At 36.2% G+C, this 18,694-nt stretch overlaps 1 protein-coding gene across 1 annotated transcript in view; it reads left to right on the top strand.

The window, feature by feature from the left end:
* The window catches only part of WDR76 (WD repeat domain 76), a 62,235-nt gene that overhangs the window by 22,088 nt on the left and 21,453 nt on the right, over positions 1–18,694 (top strand). Inside the window, exons 4-9 of the mRNA XM_037834111.1 lie at positions 6,257–6,349; positions 7,508–7,563; positions 13,182–13,308; positions 15,512–15,613; positions 15,712–15,755; positions 16,640–16,793. Coding sequence (XP_037690039.1) covers positions 6,257–6,349; positions 7,508–7,563; positions 13,182–13,308; positions 15,512–15,613; positions 15,712–15,755; positions 16,640–16,793 — 576 coding nt within the window. The remainder of the gene's footprint in view (positions 1–6,256; positions 6,350–7,507; positions 7,564–13,181; positions 13,309–15,511; positions 15,614–15,711; positions 15,756–16,639; positions 16,794–18,694) is intronic.

Here is an 18,694-nt window from a genome sequence, read left to right as displayed (position 1 = left end):
CAGAAGCCAAAGTTTTAAAACACGGTTAATATAATCCTTACCCTTTAGTCTGAACTACCCCAATCTCAACCACGTCCATTTCATTCATGTCTTGAATCTAAGTCTGATCTCCCTTTCAGCCTCTTTAACAGTTGATTCATGGGGCAGTGCTGACACTCACAGCTGCCAAACTCTGACTCTGAGTCCCATGAATAAATGTGACTTCTGTAAGAGCTTACAATCTAGGAACCTTTATATAAGCCTTCCCTTGATAACCCATGCTTCCAGATTCAATTCTCAGAGTTTGCACATTGTTATCAGTCTATATTATTGAGGCATTATAATGTTTGTCTTTTTATTTCTGGCTTATTTCACTGAACCTCCTGTCCTCACAGTCCATTCACTTTGATGCATACCTTACAATTTCATTCCTTCTTGCTGCTCCCTCATGCAAAAACATTATTATATTTGTACATTTAATCACACTTATTGACCACTCTAGGTTTCACTAAGTTATACAGTCCTAGTCTTTATCTTCTATCTTTCCTTTTGGTGTCATACAGACCCCTAACCTTCCTCTTTCAACTGTATTCACAATCATCTTTTTTCAGTGTACTTACAATATTGTGCTACATCACACAGTACTGTGCTATTCATTTCTAGGTCCACACAATCAATCTTCTAGAACATTCTATACTCCTTCCACATCAAATGCCCAATCTCTACCCTCTTTCTATCTACCGATATCTTCATTTCTACACTCTTCTCCAAACCTCTCTCTCCCTTCTTTTCCTATCTGTCTGTAGCACTCCTTTTAGTATTTCCTGTAGAGGTCTCCTGTTCATGAACTCTCTCAGTGTCTGTGTGCCGGTTTGAATGTATTGTGTCCCCCAAATGCCATTATCTTTGTGGTCTTGTGGGACAGACGTTTTGGTGCTGGTTAGATTTGCTTGGAATGTGCCCCACCCAGCTATGGGTGGTGACTTTGGTGGGATACTCCCATGGAGGCGTGACCCCACCCATTCAGGGTGGGCCTTGATCAGTGGAGCCATATAAAACATGCTGACTCACAGAGACTGAAGGGAGTGCAGGTGGGAGTGATGTTTTGAAGAGAAGCAAGCTTGCTATAGAGGAACGTCCTGGGAGAAAGCCATTTTGAGGCCGGAGCTTTGGAGCAGACGCCAGCTGCCTTCCTAGCTAGTAGAAGTTTTCCGGACACCATTGGCCATCCTCCAGTGAAGGTACCGGATTGCTTGGATGCTCTGTGGCCTTAAGACTGTAACTGTGTAGCGAAATAAACCCCCATTTTATAAAAGCCTATCCATCTCTGGTGTTTTGCATTCTGCAGCATTAGCAAACTAGGACAGTCTGTTTATCTTTAAATGTGTTAGACGCTCCCTCATTTTTGAAGGACAGTTTTGCCAGATATAGGATTCTTGGTTGGCAGTTTTTCTCTTTCATTATCTTGAATATGTCATACCAGTGCCTTCTCACCTCCATGATTTCTGCTGAGAGATCCGCACTTAGTCTTATCACGCTTCCCTTGTATGTGATGGATTGCTTTTTTCTTGCTGCTTTCAGAATTCTCCCTGTCTTTGACATTTGAAAATCTGATTATTAAGTGTCTTGGAGTAGGTCTATTTGGATCAATTTTGTTTGGGGTATGCTGTGCTTCTTGGACTGTAATTTTATGTCTTTCATAAGAGTAGGGAAATTTTCATTGATTATTTCCTCTATTATTTCTTCTGCCGCTTTCCCCTTCTCCTTCTGGGACACTTATAACATGTATATTCATGCGCTTCATGTTGTCATTCAGTTCCTTGAGACCCTGCTCATATTTTTCCATTCTTTTCCCTATCTGTTCCTTTGTGGGCAGTATTTCAGATGTCCTGTCCTCCATCTCACTGATCCTTTCTTCTGCCTCTCCAAGTCTGCTGTTGTATGTTTCCATTGTGTTTTTCATCTCTTCTGTTGTGCCTTTCATTTGGCCAGCAAAGTGAAGGCATAGGAATCCCACAGTTTCTCTCGACTGGGTCATGCAAAGCAGCCTCTGAGGATGCTTAAGTTACCCAATAGCGCCATCTGCTAGACAGTCCAGAAAGTGCAAGCGGAAGAAAATACTTTTTAATTTCTGCCATTTGTTTTTTTCAAGCTTATAAATTCCTCCTTGTGATCACCCAGTGTCTTCTTTATATCTTTCATCTCTTTTGTCACATTCTCTCACCTCATTGATTTGATTTGTTTTTAAACTAAAATGCAATTTTATTGAGGTATATTCACATAACATACAATCCTTCAAAGTGTACAGTCAGTTGTTCTTAGTATCATCATATATTTGTGCATTCATCACCACAATCAATCTTTGAACATTTTCATTACTCCAAAAAATAAAATAAAATTTGAAATACAAAAGAACATCCAAAACATTCCATTCCCCTCCTCCCCCCACTATTCATTGATTTTATTTAAAAGATGTGTTTGAACATCTATAATTAGTTGTTTCAACTCCTGAATCTCAGTTGAAATGTTAGTTTCTTTCTTTGGGTCATATCTTCCCATTTCCTAATGTGGCTTGTGATTTTTTGCTGGTGTCTAGGCATCTAATTTTCTTGATTGGTTTATTCTGGAGGTTGTTTTCTCTCTTTTGCCTAAGGTTTTCTTGTTGGTTGACTTTGATCTCTATCTTTTCTTTTTTTTCTCCCTGGTCAGTTTTCAGATTGGCTCTGCTCCCCACCCCCGTCTTCTCCCCCAAATCATGCACTCACCGTGGCCTGCCACAGGGATGGGAAGTAGGCACTGAGCACCCCAGCAAGTTCACTGTGTGTGGTAATACAAATATGCTGGCTTCCAGTGTTGCTCTATTTTCCACTGGCTACCAAGTTCTGGGTTTGATTTGGAGCCCTGAATTAACAGCCAGGTCTTCCCCATTTCGCAGCCAAAACAGAGCTGGGTTTCCCTATAGGGCATGGAGACCAGCTCCTATGCTCCTGAGGGTCTGAACCATTCTTTAAAAAGTATTTTCTTCCACTTGCACTTTCTGGACTGTCCAGAAGATTGCGCTGTTGGGTAACTTAATGGTCCTTGGAGGCTGCTGTGCATGACCCAGTCAGGAGAAAACTGTGGGATTCCTATGCCTTCTCTTTGCTGGCCAAAATGTGGCTCAGTGTGGAGTTCCACCTGTGGTAAAGCACTTCCTCAGCCAACCCAGCACTCCAAGGCAAGGAAATGGCCCCTGGCTGCTGCTTCCCTCAAGGGTGAGGGCAGGGCTTTCAGACCCAGATCTGGAAACATGTCTCTGTTCATGTTTTCTCAGTCTGTGTGTCCCTCACAGATCTGGGCCTTGAAATGTCCTCCCCTGTCCACTGGGTCTTCAAACAGTGAGGGTATTTTTCACTGCTGTGAGATTTTAAAACCTGTGTCCCTGGTGGGAGTGTTCTGGTCTGCTGTTTCTGTGCCTTTCCCACATGGAGACTGAGTGAGGGGGAAGGCAGAGGACTGGCTGGTCTGAGATGGAAAATTCCTACCTGGTATTTCTTCTCTTTCTTCAATTCACCATTTGCAGGGTCTTTCTCCAGTCTATATCCTCCTCCAGGATTTCAAACAATTCAGAATTGTCCTTTTTTTGATTGAATCTCTGGAGAGAAGATTTCAGTAGCTGTTTACGTTGCTTTGTTGATGACATCACCGGGAAGCATATATTTTTTAAACTTCTATTTTTAAATATTAGAGATTCACCAGAAGCTGCAGAAATAGTTATTCATTTTGGTTCAATGTGTGTATGTAGTTTTTATGTCATTTCATCACATGTGTAGGTTTGTGTAACTCCCACCACAATCAAGATGAAGAAGTATTTCATCCCCATGAAGATCTCCCTTTGGCTACACCTTTATAGTTGCATGCCACCTCCCACCCCTGCCTCCCTCCCACCATCCCTCACCCCTAGAAATCACTAATTTGTTTCCTCTCTCTATAATTTTGTTATTTTGAGAGTGTTATATAAATGAAATCATATAGTATGTGATCTTCTGGCATCAAACATTTTAAGTGTTATTTTTCAACTGTAATTTTTTATAGCATCCTTTTCTTGTTTTATGGATGCAGTAACTTCTCAAATATCTCTGAGGATACTAGGGTTTTTTGTTTTTTTTTTAGCTTCTATTTCCTGTTGTTTCCTTGGGGAGCCCACTTTTTCTGAAGTTGTTTGCTTGGTCTTTCTCTTTACGTTGCAAGTTTTTAAGAGGTGGGGATGATGAGAGTAAGCTGTCTGGTGATTTTTCTTAATGAATTTTCTTAATTTCCTCTGTGGTAAGTAAAAATCATTAAATTTTTTTCCTCCGATCTCAGTATGCTGAATTTTGAAATAGATTCTTAGGAAGTACTTGTTAATGGTGTTGATGTCTTTCTCTGAGAAGCAGTTTCAAAGGCAAGAACCAACAAAACCTTTTTTCAATTTCACCTTTGCTGCCACTGCTTTTTGTGTGTGTCTTAGAAAAATCTTTATTTTGTTCATGTAGATAGTTTAAGTCAGATAATTCCACATGCATATGTGTGTGTCTGTGTATACGTACAGAGATAATTCCATATGCACACATACACACATGTATCTGTATACGCAAAAGCAAATCAAAATAAAACCTCCAGCAATTTTCTGCCATATACCTCTCTATTCCTGATTGCTGCTCATCAGACAGATTGCACTTTTTTCCTTTTTTTTTTTTTAAATTTTATCTTTTATAAATTTTTTTAGTTTACAGATTGCACTTTTAACCTTTTTAGCTTTTTTTCTCATTTTATCTATTGATTTACCATTGAAGATAAAGATTTGTTTCTGTTATACCATCCTTACACACACACACACACACACACACACACACACACACATTTACTTCCCATATCCTTATTAGGAACAGCCGGAAGCTTTACCAGAGTTGTAAGATTTCTCTCAGTATAAATCAAACCCATCAAGATTCTAGAGGCTCCAAGTTTTTTATTTTTGTCTTCATGATATACTTCCTGCAACTTTCCATCTTTCTACTCCAAACTGAACTGTTTCCTCATTCTTGGTCTTCCTTTTGCCGTCTTCCTTAGAATTTACTTTCTCTCTTATCTCTCCTTTCTTGTATTATTTGTCTCCTGGATCCTATGTCTTTCCCTTTCTTGATTTTTTCTTTCATTTTGGTGAAATACAGTTTATAGTAGTTTCCTGAGGAAAAGATGCTAGAGAAGTATATCTTTTGCATGTCTGAAAAATTCTTTATGTTATACATTTGCTTGATGGCTTAATTGGATTTAGAATTGTAAGTTGAAAATAATTTAACCTCTCCTTAGAATTTTTAACACATTTCATTGTGTTCTAGCTTCCCTCGTGGTGCCATCCTGATTCTTGATTCTTTGTGAACTTTTTTCTTCCTGCAAGCTTTTAAGAGCATCTCTTTATCTTACTTTATCACAGGTGTTATGAAATTTTGTGGCAATGTACCTCGGTCTGGGTCTTTTTTCATTTATTGTGCTCTATACTCATTGGGCTCTTTGAATCTGGCAACTCATATCCTCAATTTTGAGAAACTTTCTTGTATTATTTGTCCAAGAATTTCCTCCATTTTCTGTGCCCTTTTTTTTCCTAGAACTTTTAGTTGGATATTGGCCCTCCAAGATTGATTTTCTAGTTTTCTTGTCTTTTCTTCCCATGTGTTTATCTCTTTTTCTTTTTTTTCTACTTTCTAAATTTCCTTAATACTTTCTATGAATTTGAAAATTCCTATTTTTGAGTTCTTTCTTGTTCTTTGAATTTTCCTTTTTATGGTATTCTGCTCTTATTTTATGAATATACTTTCCCTTATGTCTCTAAGGATTTTTTTTTTTATTAGTTTACAGTAATGGGTTTTTAGGAGGAAGTAAAGACAAATACACTTATTCAGTCTGTCATGTTTAATGTAAGTTTTTTGTTTAATAAAAAGATAACTTTTGAGTAACGGTATAATTAATGGTCACTGGGAACTGAGTTGCTATTAGGTTATGCTAGTTGATGCTTTCTGATATCAGGTCTTTTCTTATTTAATTGGAAAGCCATACAAATATCTTGTAATTATCCTTAATTCAAAATCTCTCATTCATTATCTGACACAGCAAAGACAGCATGAAATGAAGAGAGAGGGTAGCATTTGAAGGGAAATATGCATGTAGAGAATTAAACACCTGCTTTTGTGAAGTGCTTTTTCCATGGATTGTGTAAAGTAACGGTGTTTTTTTTTTTTTTTTTTTTGGTGTAATTTCTTAGGATGGTTTTTCGGGATTGTCACCGTACGAAAGGAAGAGACTAAAGAACATATCAGAAAATGCAAATTTTTTTGCTTCTCTTCAGTTGTCTGAGGTTTGTGTGGAGTCTCTAATTAAAACCATGATGCCATTCCTCCTGCCAAATAGGTTACTAGAATACTCATAGTATCAGGTTTCATAGTGTCAGATGAGGGAGGGCAAAATTAGGAGTAGGGTTAACACTTGCTAGAAAGAGGTTATCGTATTTTGTTGATTCTGAAACTTTTTTTTTCACATTTTAATATTTCTGAAATTAACATCTTAAAACTAATTGGAAGCTTTTTTCCCTTTTTTGATGGTACATAAAATAATGTTGTCTTATGACAGTTGTGTTAGATTCAAAGAAACAGGGTGTGTTTCCAATGGTTACTTTTACTAAAGGAGAACATCTGTGGAAGAGGGAGAGAGAGGTTGAATGATGTGCGGTAGAGTGTGCTGTTTTCTATAAATCTTAAACTTTAAGAATAGATGGTAATAAGCTTTGTAAAAGGAGCTTTAAGGATAAATGACCAGCTATATGCTAATGTTTTATAATTATTATATCTAAAGGTAATTTACATTGATATCTTCACCCTGGGGGTAAAACTTATATGTGTGAGAGAATAATTGTTTAGGAGGGTATGATTATTTTCCTAAAGATATCAAACCCTTGGCTTTACTAAATAACTAATTGATTTCTCTGAATTCCAGATTCCCCAAATATAATTTGGTTGTGTTTGAATCCTAGGGGGAGGAAGGATGACTTAATTGAAGGGACTAAATTGCTGAGTCACTAACAATTGAAAATCCATTAGAAATTTACATAAAGTATTTCGAATTATCACTTTATTTAAGAGAAAATGTACTTTGATTTATAGAATATAGCCTATAACTTTTCTGGAAGTCATCAAATTAGGTCTGCTTGAAGTAGAAGTTAAACTTTTTAATTGGTAAAAGTATGTTTTGATTAAATAGTGTATTTGATCATGTAAACTCATTAGCAATTTGGTCCAAGGTATCAGAATGTCAACACATTAGACAGTATTATATACTTGCCTTTATTATTGCTAGTAAATTTGTCTCCTGTCTACTACTATTTTAAGGATCTTTTTTCCTGTATAGACCTTAGTTTAGTGAGGGTATGGTAGCAGATACTTAATATTTAAAATGTAAGCTATGTGGCTATTAGATAGCATTTTTACATGTATATACATTTTTTTTGTGTGTTTTACAGTCAGCTGCAAGGCTCCGTGAAATGATAAAGAAAAGACAGCCTCCTGAATCCAAGAGGTAAAAGATTTGGTTTATAATGCCTCGGTCATGCTATATTGCTGAGTTGTTTTATAATTTGAAAAATTGGTTTGACATGGTAAACTAAGAGACCAGGAACTAATTTAATCTTAATCCCTACAGGATCTCTGAGGGAAAATTATCATGAATAACTTTAAAATTCTCATCTTCATCAAAGGAATATAGAGCAAATAGAATTTCCAGAGCTGAATTTTGTTTATGTTTACTGTTGCTGCTGAGGGAAATCTTGATTTCTACCAAGTTTTTCTTATTTTTGCCTAGAAAACTATTATTCTTAAGGATTCTTCCACTTTTTTCTTTTATTTTTCTGACTATCCTTTTGTACCTCAATTTATTTCTTCTTTCCCATTCCTAGAATAAAGGAAGGGATTAACATTTATTGAATATGTGAAACACAGTGCAGTGACCTGAAATTTTGTCCTTCATTATCTCATTTAATTCTAACAACCATATGTGGTAGCTAAGAAATATCTATTTTGTGAGTGAGAACACAGGCTCAAAGAGGTAAAGTAATTTGCTCAAGGTCAACGCAGCTCATAAATGGAAGCTTCTGTATTTGAACTCAAGCCTATTAAATTCCATAGCTTGAATTCTCTGTACTCCATTTTAGCAGTGCTTATGTATAAATGAAGAAACCTTGACAACACTAGCTCATTTGCTTTGTGCTAGATGCTAACGAAATGCAGCATCATTTCTTTGGTTTGATTCCATTACAGGTCAAATAGCTTGGGAACAGCTAAACCTTTAATTTTGCTCAGGTATTTGCTAGTGTGAAATTGTTTCAATAGAAGCGTCATTAACACTGGAAGGAAAATAGCACTGGTCCTGTTGCCAGCCAATCAGTAGCTTTACATTTGCATATATATATTTCAGCCAAGATTGGTGATTTATTCCCAGTTTTTAATAGTTAGTATAATAGTACTATCAAGTTGGTGGTTGGTAGTTATATAACATAGAGGGCACAGCCTTTGTGCTGTGACAAACTTTTATTGAAGTTTTGATTTAGCCACTTATAGCTATGGTATTCACCTTGGACAATTTACATAATTTTTTCAAGTCCCTCTCCTCAGCTGTAAAGTGCACATTATGCCAATCCAGAGGGGTTTAAATTTTTAAAAATAATTAAATATACCTACAAAAGAGGTACATAGAACATATTTGTGTAGTTGAAAGAGTAATAATAATAAGCACTTGTTTATCTGCCATCCAGGTTAATAGAAATTATAGTTCTTTTTTTTTTTTTTTTTTTTTACATTTTTATTGAGATTGTTCAGATACCATACAATTATCCAAAGATCCAAAGTGTACAATCACTTGCCCCTGGGTACCCTCATACAGCTGTGCATCCATCACACTTAATTTTTGTTCAATTTTTAGAAACTTTTCATTACTCCAGACAAGAAATAAAGTGAAAGATGAAAAAAGAAAAAAAGAAAAGGAAACTCTAATCCTCCCCTATCCCTAACCAACCCCCCTCAATTGTTGACTCCTAGTATTGATATAGTACGTTTGTTACTGTTTATGAAAAAATGTTGAAATACTACTAACTGTAGTATATAGTTTGTAATAGGTATATAGTTCTTTCCTATATGCCCCTCTATTATTAACTTCTAATTGTATTGTCATACATTTGTTCTGGTTCATGAAGTGATTTCTAGTATTTGTACAGTTGATCATGGACATTACCCACCATAAAGAATCAGACGATACCACCAATGTCAAGTGTCTAACATGCCTCTCCTATCCCCCCCTCTTATCTGCATTTACCTTAGTATATCACCTTTGTTACATTAAAGGAAGCATAATACAATGATTCTATTAGTTACAGTCTCTAGTTTATGCTGATTGCATCCCTCCCCCAATGCCTCCCCATTTTTAACACCTTGCAAGGTTGACATTTGCTTGTTCTCCCTCGTAAAAGAACATATTTGTACATTTTATCACAATTGTTGAATACTCTAGATTTCACCAAGTTACACAGTCCCAGTCATTATCTTTCCTCCTTTCTTGTGGTGTCTCACATGCTCCCCATCTTCCTCTCTCAACCGTATTCATAGTTACCTTTGTTCAGTGTACTTACATTGTTGTGCTACCATCTCCCAAAATTGTGTTCCAAACCACACACTCCTGTCTTCTATCACCCTGTAGTGCTCCCTTTAGTATTTCCTGTAGGGCAGGTATCTTGTTCACAAAGTCTCTCATTGTCTGTTTGTCAGAAAATATTTTGAGCTCTCCCTCATATTTGAAGGACAGCTTTGCTGGATACAGGATTCTTGGTTGGTGGTTTTTCTCTTTCAGTATCTTAAACATATCACACCACTTCCTTCTTGCCTCCATGGTTTCTACTGAGAGATCCGCACATAGTCTTATTAAGCTTCCTTTGTATGTAATGGATTGCTTTTTTCTTGCTGCTTTCAGGATTCTCTCTTTGTCTTTGACATTTGATAATCTGATTATTAAGTGTCTTGGCGTAGGCCTATTCATATCTCTTCTGTTTGGAGTACGCTGCGCTTCTTGGATCTGTAATTTTATGTCTTTCTTAAGAGATGGGAAATTTTCATGAATTGTTTCCTCTATTATTGCTTCTGCCCCCTTTCCCCTCTCTTCTCCTTCTGGGATACCAATGATACGTACATTATTGTACTTTGTTTCATCTTTGAGTTCCCGGAGACGTTGCTCATATTTTTTCATTCTTTTCTCCATCTGCTCCTTTGTGTGTAGGCTTTCAGGTGTTTTGTTCTCCAGTTCCTGAGTGTTTTCTTCTGCCTCTTGAGATCTGTTGTTGTATGTTTCCATTGTGTCTTTCATCTCTTGTGTTGTGCCTTTCATTTCCATAGATTCTACCTGTAGGTTTTTTGAACTTTTGATTTCTGCCGTATACAGGTCCAGTGCTTCCTTTACAGCCTCTATCTCTTTTGCAATATCTTCTCTAAACTTTTTGAATTGATTTAGCATTAGTTGTTTAAATTCCTGTATCTCAGTTGAAGTGTACGTTTGTTCCTTTGACTGGGCCATAACTTTGTTTTTCTTAGTGTAGGTTGTAATTTTCTGTTGTCTAGTCATGGTTTCCTTGTTTATCCAAATCAGGTTTTCCCAGACCAGAACAGAGGGAAGAAATATTCAGTATCTGGTTTCCCTGCAGGTGTGTCTTAGAAAATTGCTCCACCCTTTGATGCCTCGGGTCACTGTGCTTTTCTGCCCAGCAGGTGACGCCTGTTAGCCTATAATTCTTGACTGGTGTGAGGAGGTATGGCCGTGTTCCCCCAGGCTCTGGGGTCTGGTTCTGAATGGAAAGGGCCCCACCCCTTTCCTCCTAGAGAAGACAGACCCCTCAGGTGGAGGTCATTAGCATTTCAATGGTCTCACTCTCTGCTTGTGGTGTCTCCGCCCTTCCCCCTGGAAACTGAATATGACTGGGGCTTTCTCCACTGAGCCGAAAAAGAAACAGATAGTCCCCTTCAGACCCAGTCAAGGTGACCCTCCGGCTCTCCCAGGTCAGTCGTCACCCAAAGCCTCTGTCTGTTTTTTGGGGCTGCGTACCTGTAGTGAGCAGTTCACACTCGCTACTTAAAACCCCAGTTGGAGCTCAGCTGAGCTGTATTCGCTTGCTGGGAGAGAGATTCTCTCTGGCACCACGCGGCTCTGCAGCTCGGGCTATGGGGGAGGGGGTCTCACGACTTGGATCCGCAGGTTTTACTTACAGATTTTATGCTGTGTTCTCGGGCATTCCTCCCAATTCAGGTTGGTGTATGATGAGTGGATGGTCTCGTTTGTCCCCCCCGCAGTTATTCTGGATTATTAACTAGTTGTTTCTGGTTTTTTGTAGTTGTTCCAGGGGGACTGCTTAGCTTCCACTCCTCTCTATGCCGCCATCTTGCCTGCCCGTCTCAGAAATTATAGTTCTTTTAAAGACCCATGTATACCCCTTCCTCTAGATACTACCATTATCCTAAATTTTATGATAATCGTTCCTTGCATTTATTTATAGTTTTACCATGTATGGATGTATCTTAAACAATATATTGTTTGGTTTTGCCCATTTTTGATGCTCACATACAGTATGATGTCATTTATATATTATTCTGAGATTTTCTTCTTTTTGCCCATATTTATATCTTTATGTTTTAAAATTTACTCGTGTTGATGTGTACAGCTTTATTTCACTCACTTTTTCCTTCTGGATGATATTCCATTATATGAATGTTCTATGGTTTAATCTATTGATGGACAGTTGAGTTGTTTCAAGATTTTCATTATTACAGAGTGCTCCTCTGATCATTCTTAAATCTCTTGGTGCTCATGTACAAAGTTTCTCTAGGAGTGGGTTTCCACTTGTAGTGTGTGAGAGCCCAAATTATTCCATAAGCTCAGGCTCTTTTTGAAGATAAAGTGAGATATTGAATGGTAGTACAGTTTCTAGCACATAGTATACTTTCAATAAATAATAGTCATTATTCTTCTGAACTAATGTGGACTATAATTGAGAGTTTCGTATGTGAATATTTGGAAGTAATTTCAGAGGATTCTCTTTCCCCAATATTTTTAAATGAACTTTTTTTTAAATGTAAAAATAGTACATAAAAAGTGAGATATTTATCTGATAAAAAGTAAACTATATGGAAGGGTATGCAATGAAACATTTAAGTCTCCTTCCCATCCTAGATCTTACTTCTCCCTAGAGGAAACTACTATGAATAGATTAATGTAAATTCTTCCATAGATAATCTTAGGATGCACAAATGTATGTATCTATGAAACCTTTTTGTAACAGACAAATGGAAGCATATTCAACGTGTTCTGGATTTGTTTTTGCTTCTTATATCTGAGAGTTCATTTCATATCAGCACATAAAGATCTACTTCATTCTTTTTATGGCTGCATATTGTTCTATTATATATGTTTTTTAAAAAACATGTTTAACATAATTCGTAGGTTTTAAAAAATTCATTTTATATAATCTTTAACAACCCATGCTACCCCATGATAGACATTTAGGTTGTTTCCAGACTTTTAATTAAAATCAGTGTGGCAGTGTATATACATGTTTTAGTTTCCGAGCTGCTAAAACAAATGCCGTGCAAATGGGTTGACTTAACAACAGGAATTTATTGGCTCACGGTTTTAGAGGCTAGAAAGCTTGCTTCCTCCCAGGGCCTGCACCTTCTGGCTGGCCAGCAATCTTTGGGGTTCCTTGGCTTTTCCATCACATGGCAATGCACACAGTGGTATCTTCTTTCTTTTCCAGGTTCCTTTTGACTTCCGGCTTCTGGCTGCTCCTTGTGACTTCTCCCTCTCTCTGTCTGAATTTCATTCGGCTTCTATAAGTTTCCAGTAATCTCAATCCCAACCTGATTCAACTAGGCCACGCTTTAACTGAATCAACATCTTCAAGAGATCGTCTTTACAAATGGGTCCACACCCAGCGGACCAGGGGTTGGGACCTGAACATGCCTTTTGAGGGGACATGATTCAGTCCCCAACAATACATCTTTGCACATGTGAATATATTTGTGGGATACGTTCCTAGAACTTGTCTCTACTAATAGTAAATACGTTTAACTTTTATGAGTATAATGTGAGTTTTTCCTCTTCTTTAGGAAGAAGCCTAAGAAGAGAGAAAATGAGACTGGATGTAGAAGATCAATGCGATTACTAAAAGTAGACCCTTCAGGAGTTTCATTACCAGCAACTGCAGCCCAGCCAACATTAGTAGCAGATGAAAATGTAAGAAAAAAGAACAAAGGCAATAATATATTAATAAAATACTGGAAAGATCTAAGTGTTTGAAAGTAGTCTAAAAGGTCAATAAATTATATTTATTTAATTTGTATTACATTATTTTAATACTAGAATGTTGTAGGTTTAATGATTAAGAACATGAATTTTGAAGTTATAAGGACCTGAATTGGATTCTGTATTTCTGCAGGACTTATCTGCTATCGAATCGTAGGTAAATTATTTAACCCATCTGAGCCTTAGTTTCCCCATCTTTAAAATGGGGACATCAAAATAGACTTCATAGAGCTGTTGAGAGGATTAAGTGAATTCATATCCATAAAGTTCTTACATTGTGCTAAGGGTTTAGTAAGTAAACAATATGGCATAGTTATAAATGTTATTAATAATATGTGATAAAAGTGATGGGGGGGCCTTTGCTGTGAGTAGGAAGAGTGTTATTTAGCAAATTTACTTATGAATAAGATTACAATTATATTTTTTTATTCAAGAGCACTCACTTTAAAAATACTTTATATCTAAGTGCTTAATTATAAATTGGAAGATAGTACTTACTAGGCTGGTACTTTGAGAGCTAATTGTAAATTAAGGTGCGATGGGGAGCATTATAGAAGAGTAGCCTTTACATTTTTTTGAAACCCTGACCACAATAAAATATATTTACATTGTGACCCATTACACACACACACACACACAACTGAAACAAAAGTTTTATGGAACAATGCTTACCCTTATTCCATGTGATGCACTTTGGTATTTTTTATTCTATTCTATTCTATTCTATTCTATTCTGTTCTATTCTATTCTATTCCAGTCACTAAAACAAATTGCTGCTTGTCTTTTTTTTTAATTTTATCGAAAAATTAACAAACAAACAAAAACAATATTTCAAACAAAACAAAGCAAAGGAATAAGAAAAACATAACCTAAAATAACTACTTTGTTCCCAATATGTTCCTACCATACCCCAAGGAAATTAACAAACCATAATCAAATAAAGGCATAAGAAAAACCAAGTAACCTAAAATAACTACATTGAAGCTAATTTTTAAAAAATGCAATAGTTCTTTTGCTGCTTGTCTTAAAGTGATTTTAAGACCCATTAATGGGTTATAACCTGTGCTTTAAAAAGATTGGCATAGAATAATAACACTGAGTAATGAAATTGAACTTATCTGAGTCAATTCTCAGTTCCTCCAGGATTGACAGTGTGACTTTGGGCAAGTTAACTTCTGTTCCAGTTTGCTAATGTTGCCAGAATGCAAAACACCAGAAATGGATTGGCTTTTATAAAAGGGGGTTTATTTGGTTACTCAATTTCAGTCTTTAGGCCTTAAAGTATACAAGGTAACACATCAACCATCAGGTACCTTCACTGGAGGATGGCCAATGGCCAGTCCAGAAACCTTTGTTAGCTGGGAAGGCATGTGGCTGGCATATGCTCCAAATTCTGGTTTCAAAATGGCTTTCTCCCAGGACATTCCTCTCTAGGCCACGGGTCCTCTTCAAAATGTCACTCTTAATTGCTCTTGGGGCATTTTTGCTCTCTTAGCTTCTCCAGAGCAAGAGTCTGCTTTCAACAGCCATCTTCAAACTGTCTGCCATCTGCAGCTCCTCTCTCAGCTCCTGTGCGTTCTTCAAAGCGTCTCTCTTGGCTGTAGCAAGCTTGCTTCTTCTGTCTGAGCTCATATAGTGCTCCAGTAAACTAATCAAGGCCTATGCTGAATGGGTGGGGCCACACATCCATGGAAGTCATCCAATGAAAGATCTCACCCACAGTTGAGTGATAACATCTCCACTGAAACTTCCAATCAAAAGTCTCCAGCCCAATCAACAGCAATAGTTTCCTGCCCACATAAAACTGCATCAAAGATAATGGCATTTTGGGGGACATAATACATCCAAACCAGCACAATTTCTAATTCCAGTGTCTTTAAAATGTGGTGTCTTTAAAATCTCATCCATTGGGTTGTTGAGGATTGAATGAGATAATATATGTTCTATACTTAACAAGGATACCTGGCATTCGCTCATTAAGCAACTATTTTTCAGTGCCCATAACGTGCCACCACTACTGTTGATGTTGAAAATAAAGTACTGATAAAACAGGCAAACACTTTGCCTGCCTCAGCTTACATTCTAGGACAGGAAGACAAACAATAAACCTTTTTTTCCTTATTTTTTATAACAGCCTTTGTTACCTCCTGGGCCTTTAGAAATGACTCCTGAAAATCTAGATGATAACAATGAAGTATTTAAAGAATTTCTACAAACATGGACAGAAATAAGCAAGGTATCAACTGGGAGGGTTTGTAGCCTTTAGAATCATTTGGTAAGAGATATTTCAACACATATATTAACTTGGTACTTTGTTCTCTTATAACGTTTCAGACAAGTAGTACGAAAACTGAGAATAAGTTGTCTAGCATTAAAAGGTATGTTAAAATTCCTTGCTTTTGTTTTAAATTTTCTGAGGTCTTTGAGTTGTATAGATTGTGTACCATTATAAAAAATTTTGAAAGTGAAGTGAAAAAATTACCCGTAATGTTTCCTTTAACTACTGGTTGCTTTTGTATAGTTCCTTTCAAGTGTTGCCATATGTGCAGTACCACTTGGATATAAGCTTCATGATGACAAGGGTTTGTTTCAGTCATAGAACAGTGACTGAATATAATATATATTCATTGAATGTTGAATAAATGAAGGAATCCACATACTTTTTAACTGTATTATGTCCTAATATATATATGATATTGCATTTTTTTTTTACTTAGACTTGTGGTTGCATATTACTAAAATCTTTAAAATTATTGAATGATTGTATAATATTCCATAGCGTAGGTATTCCACAATTTATATAACCTCCCTCCATCCCCTTAGTATTTGTGTTTTTTTCCTATTTACTTTTGAGTGTTTGTGTTGGAGTGTATGTGTGTGATAGCAGATTATTTCCTTAGGACAGATTCTCAGAAGTGGATTAACAAGTCAAATATTATAAACATTTTCTTGGGTTTTGGTACATATTCCAAATTGTTTTCTGCAAATTCTATTTTTAAAAAATCTTTTATGAACTTACTCCACTACTAGCAATATATGTATATGCATTTAACTGCAGCCTACTAGTTTTTGATGTTACCATTAAAATTGTCAAGGGTGAAAAGTAGTACCTCATTGTATAATTTTATTTTCTTGGTTACCAGAAGGTTGTATATTTCACATTTATTTACTATTGTGATTTTTCTTTTTTGAATTGTCTTTTACTTATTTTGATTATTGGAATTGGTTTTATTTTTAAAATTTAGTTCTTTAATTTTCTTAGCTACAAAGTCAATTTAAGTGGCATGGCCATTAGTGAAGATACAGTTCATAAAGTTACCCAAGGGTCAATATGCACCATGGCAGTCCACCCATCAGAAACTAGAACTTTGGTGGCAGCTGGGGCCAAATCTGGGCAAGTTGGACTTTGGGATTTGGTAAGTTATTATTAATTTTTTTGTTTCAAGATATTAACTTTTGACTGAAGCAAATAGTCTGGAAGCCATCTGTTAATAAATATTACTTAAAATTTGTAATTTTTTGCTTAAAAAGATTCTAAATTTTAGAGTTCCAGAGGAATTTAAATTTACTTTACAGAACTTTAACACTTTTAGCTTGAATATCATTAGCCATCTGGGCATAAATTACCTGCCAAAAACTTTATTACAACTTTAAATGTATATGTGAAAAGGTTACACACAGTTCTGTTTTCTTAGTATGTTTAAAATATCTTTCCAGGGATCTGCTTAGGATGATCCTGGTCATCTTTTGATGAGTCAAAAATAGATACTGAATTCCATTCATTGTGTATATAGTTTTGTATCACATGGTTTCAGGGGTTACAAAATTGAGAAAAGCCAAGTTAATGCTCTCTGAATTTATTTTCTAATTGGGAATGTAGAACACAGGCATGAAAAATGCCATAAGGACAGTTAGTGGACATGAATTAAAAATGGAACCTTGTTGGGGTTAATAAACAGATTTTACAAATGAGAAGAAGAGAGAGATAAAGACCAAACTTTGGGCAGCATAGGCTCTCCCTTATGTTGATAAGTGTGTCGGGTAGGAAGTGAAAGGATTTAGCAAAGAAAATAGAAGCAGAGAAGTGGGAAGAGGACCAGAATAGCATAAGTTTTAGAAGCCAAGAGATGAGTTTCAATGATGAGAGTTTGACAGGGCCTCTTGCAGAAGAGATTAAAAAGAATGGGAACAGAGTAAAGGGCATTGGATTTTAAAATGGGGTACCATTAGTGAGGTGAGAGAGTAGCTTCAGAGATGAGTTAAGGAAGGCAGACAGACTTTAGGAGGTTAAAAAGGTATGGATTGGTGGAAGAAATGGAAGCAATAGATAAAGATTACTTGTTGAAGAACTTTGAAAAGAAGAAAAAAATAGAGAATTAGCATGGTCAAGTGAAGATCTTTTCAGGGTAGGTTGATCTGTACAGATTTGTCAAATGCTTTTTTTTGCATCAATCAAGATTATCATGTGGTTTTTAATTTTTATTCTTGTAATGTGGTATATTGATTAATTTTCTTATGTTGAACTACCCTTGCTTTCCTGGGATAAATCCCACTTGAGTCATGGTGTATAATGCTTTTAAAAAGATCTGTACAGATTTGAAGACATGTAGAAGAGTCCCTTCTTTTTGTCACTTTTTTTGGGCCATAGGATAGTTCTGGTGTCTCCAAAATCTGTTAACTGGATCCAATATCTCCATCAACCTCGATTTTCCAGGACACTTGGCTGACACATTAACAAATTCAGGAAGTCTAAAACCAATATCATCTTGCCTGTCCTGTGCTCATCTTCCGACTCTCCTCTAGTTTTTTTAAAATCAAATTTATTGAAGTATAATTTACATATCATATACTTTACCCATTTTAAGTATACAATTCAATGATTTTTAGTAAGTTTACTGAGTTATGTAATTAATCATCATCATAATCCAATTTTAGAATATTTTTGTCATCCTTATAAGATCCCTCATGCATGCTTATACTTAATCCCTGTTTCTATCCTCAGGCCCAGGCAAATCTCCACAAATTTGCCTTTTCTGGACATTTCATATAAACAGAATGTTACAATATGTGATATTTTGTGTCATCTTTTTTTACTTAGCATATTATTTTCTAGGTTCATCCATCTTTAATCAGTAATCAGTACTTCATTCTTTGTTATTGCTGCATTGTTTGGCTACACCACATTTTGTTTATCCGTTCTTCAGTTGATGGTTGTTTCCACTTTTAGCTATTCAGAAAAATGCTGCTGTGAACATTCATGTACATGTTTTTGGGTGGGTATGTTTTTGTGTAGACATGTGTTTTCATTTATCTTGAG

Source organism: Choloepus didactylus, chromosome 4 (genome assembly GCF_015220235.1).
Source record: "Choloepus didactylus isolate mChoDid1 chromosome 4, mChoDid1.pri, whole genome shotgun sequence".
In the NCBI taxonomy this organism is placed as follows: Eukaryota; Metazoa; Chordata; class Mammalia; order Pilosa; family Megalonychidae; genus Choloepus; species Choloepus didactylus.
This window is presented reverse-complemented; position numbering and strand designations above follow the sequence as displayed.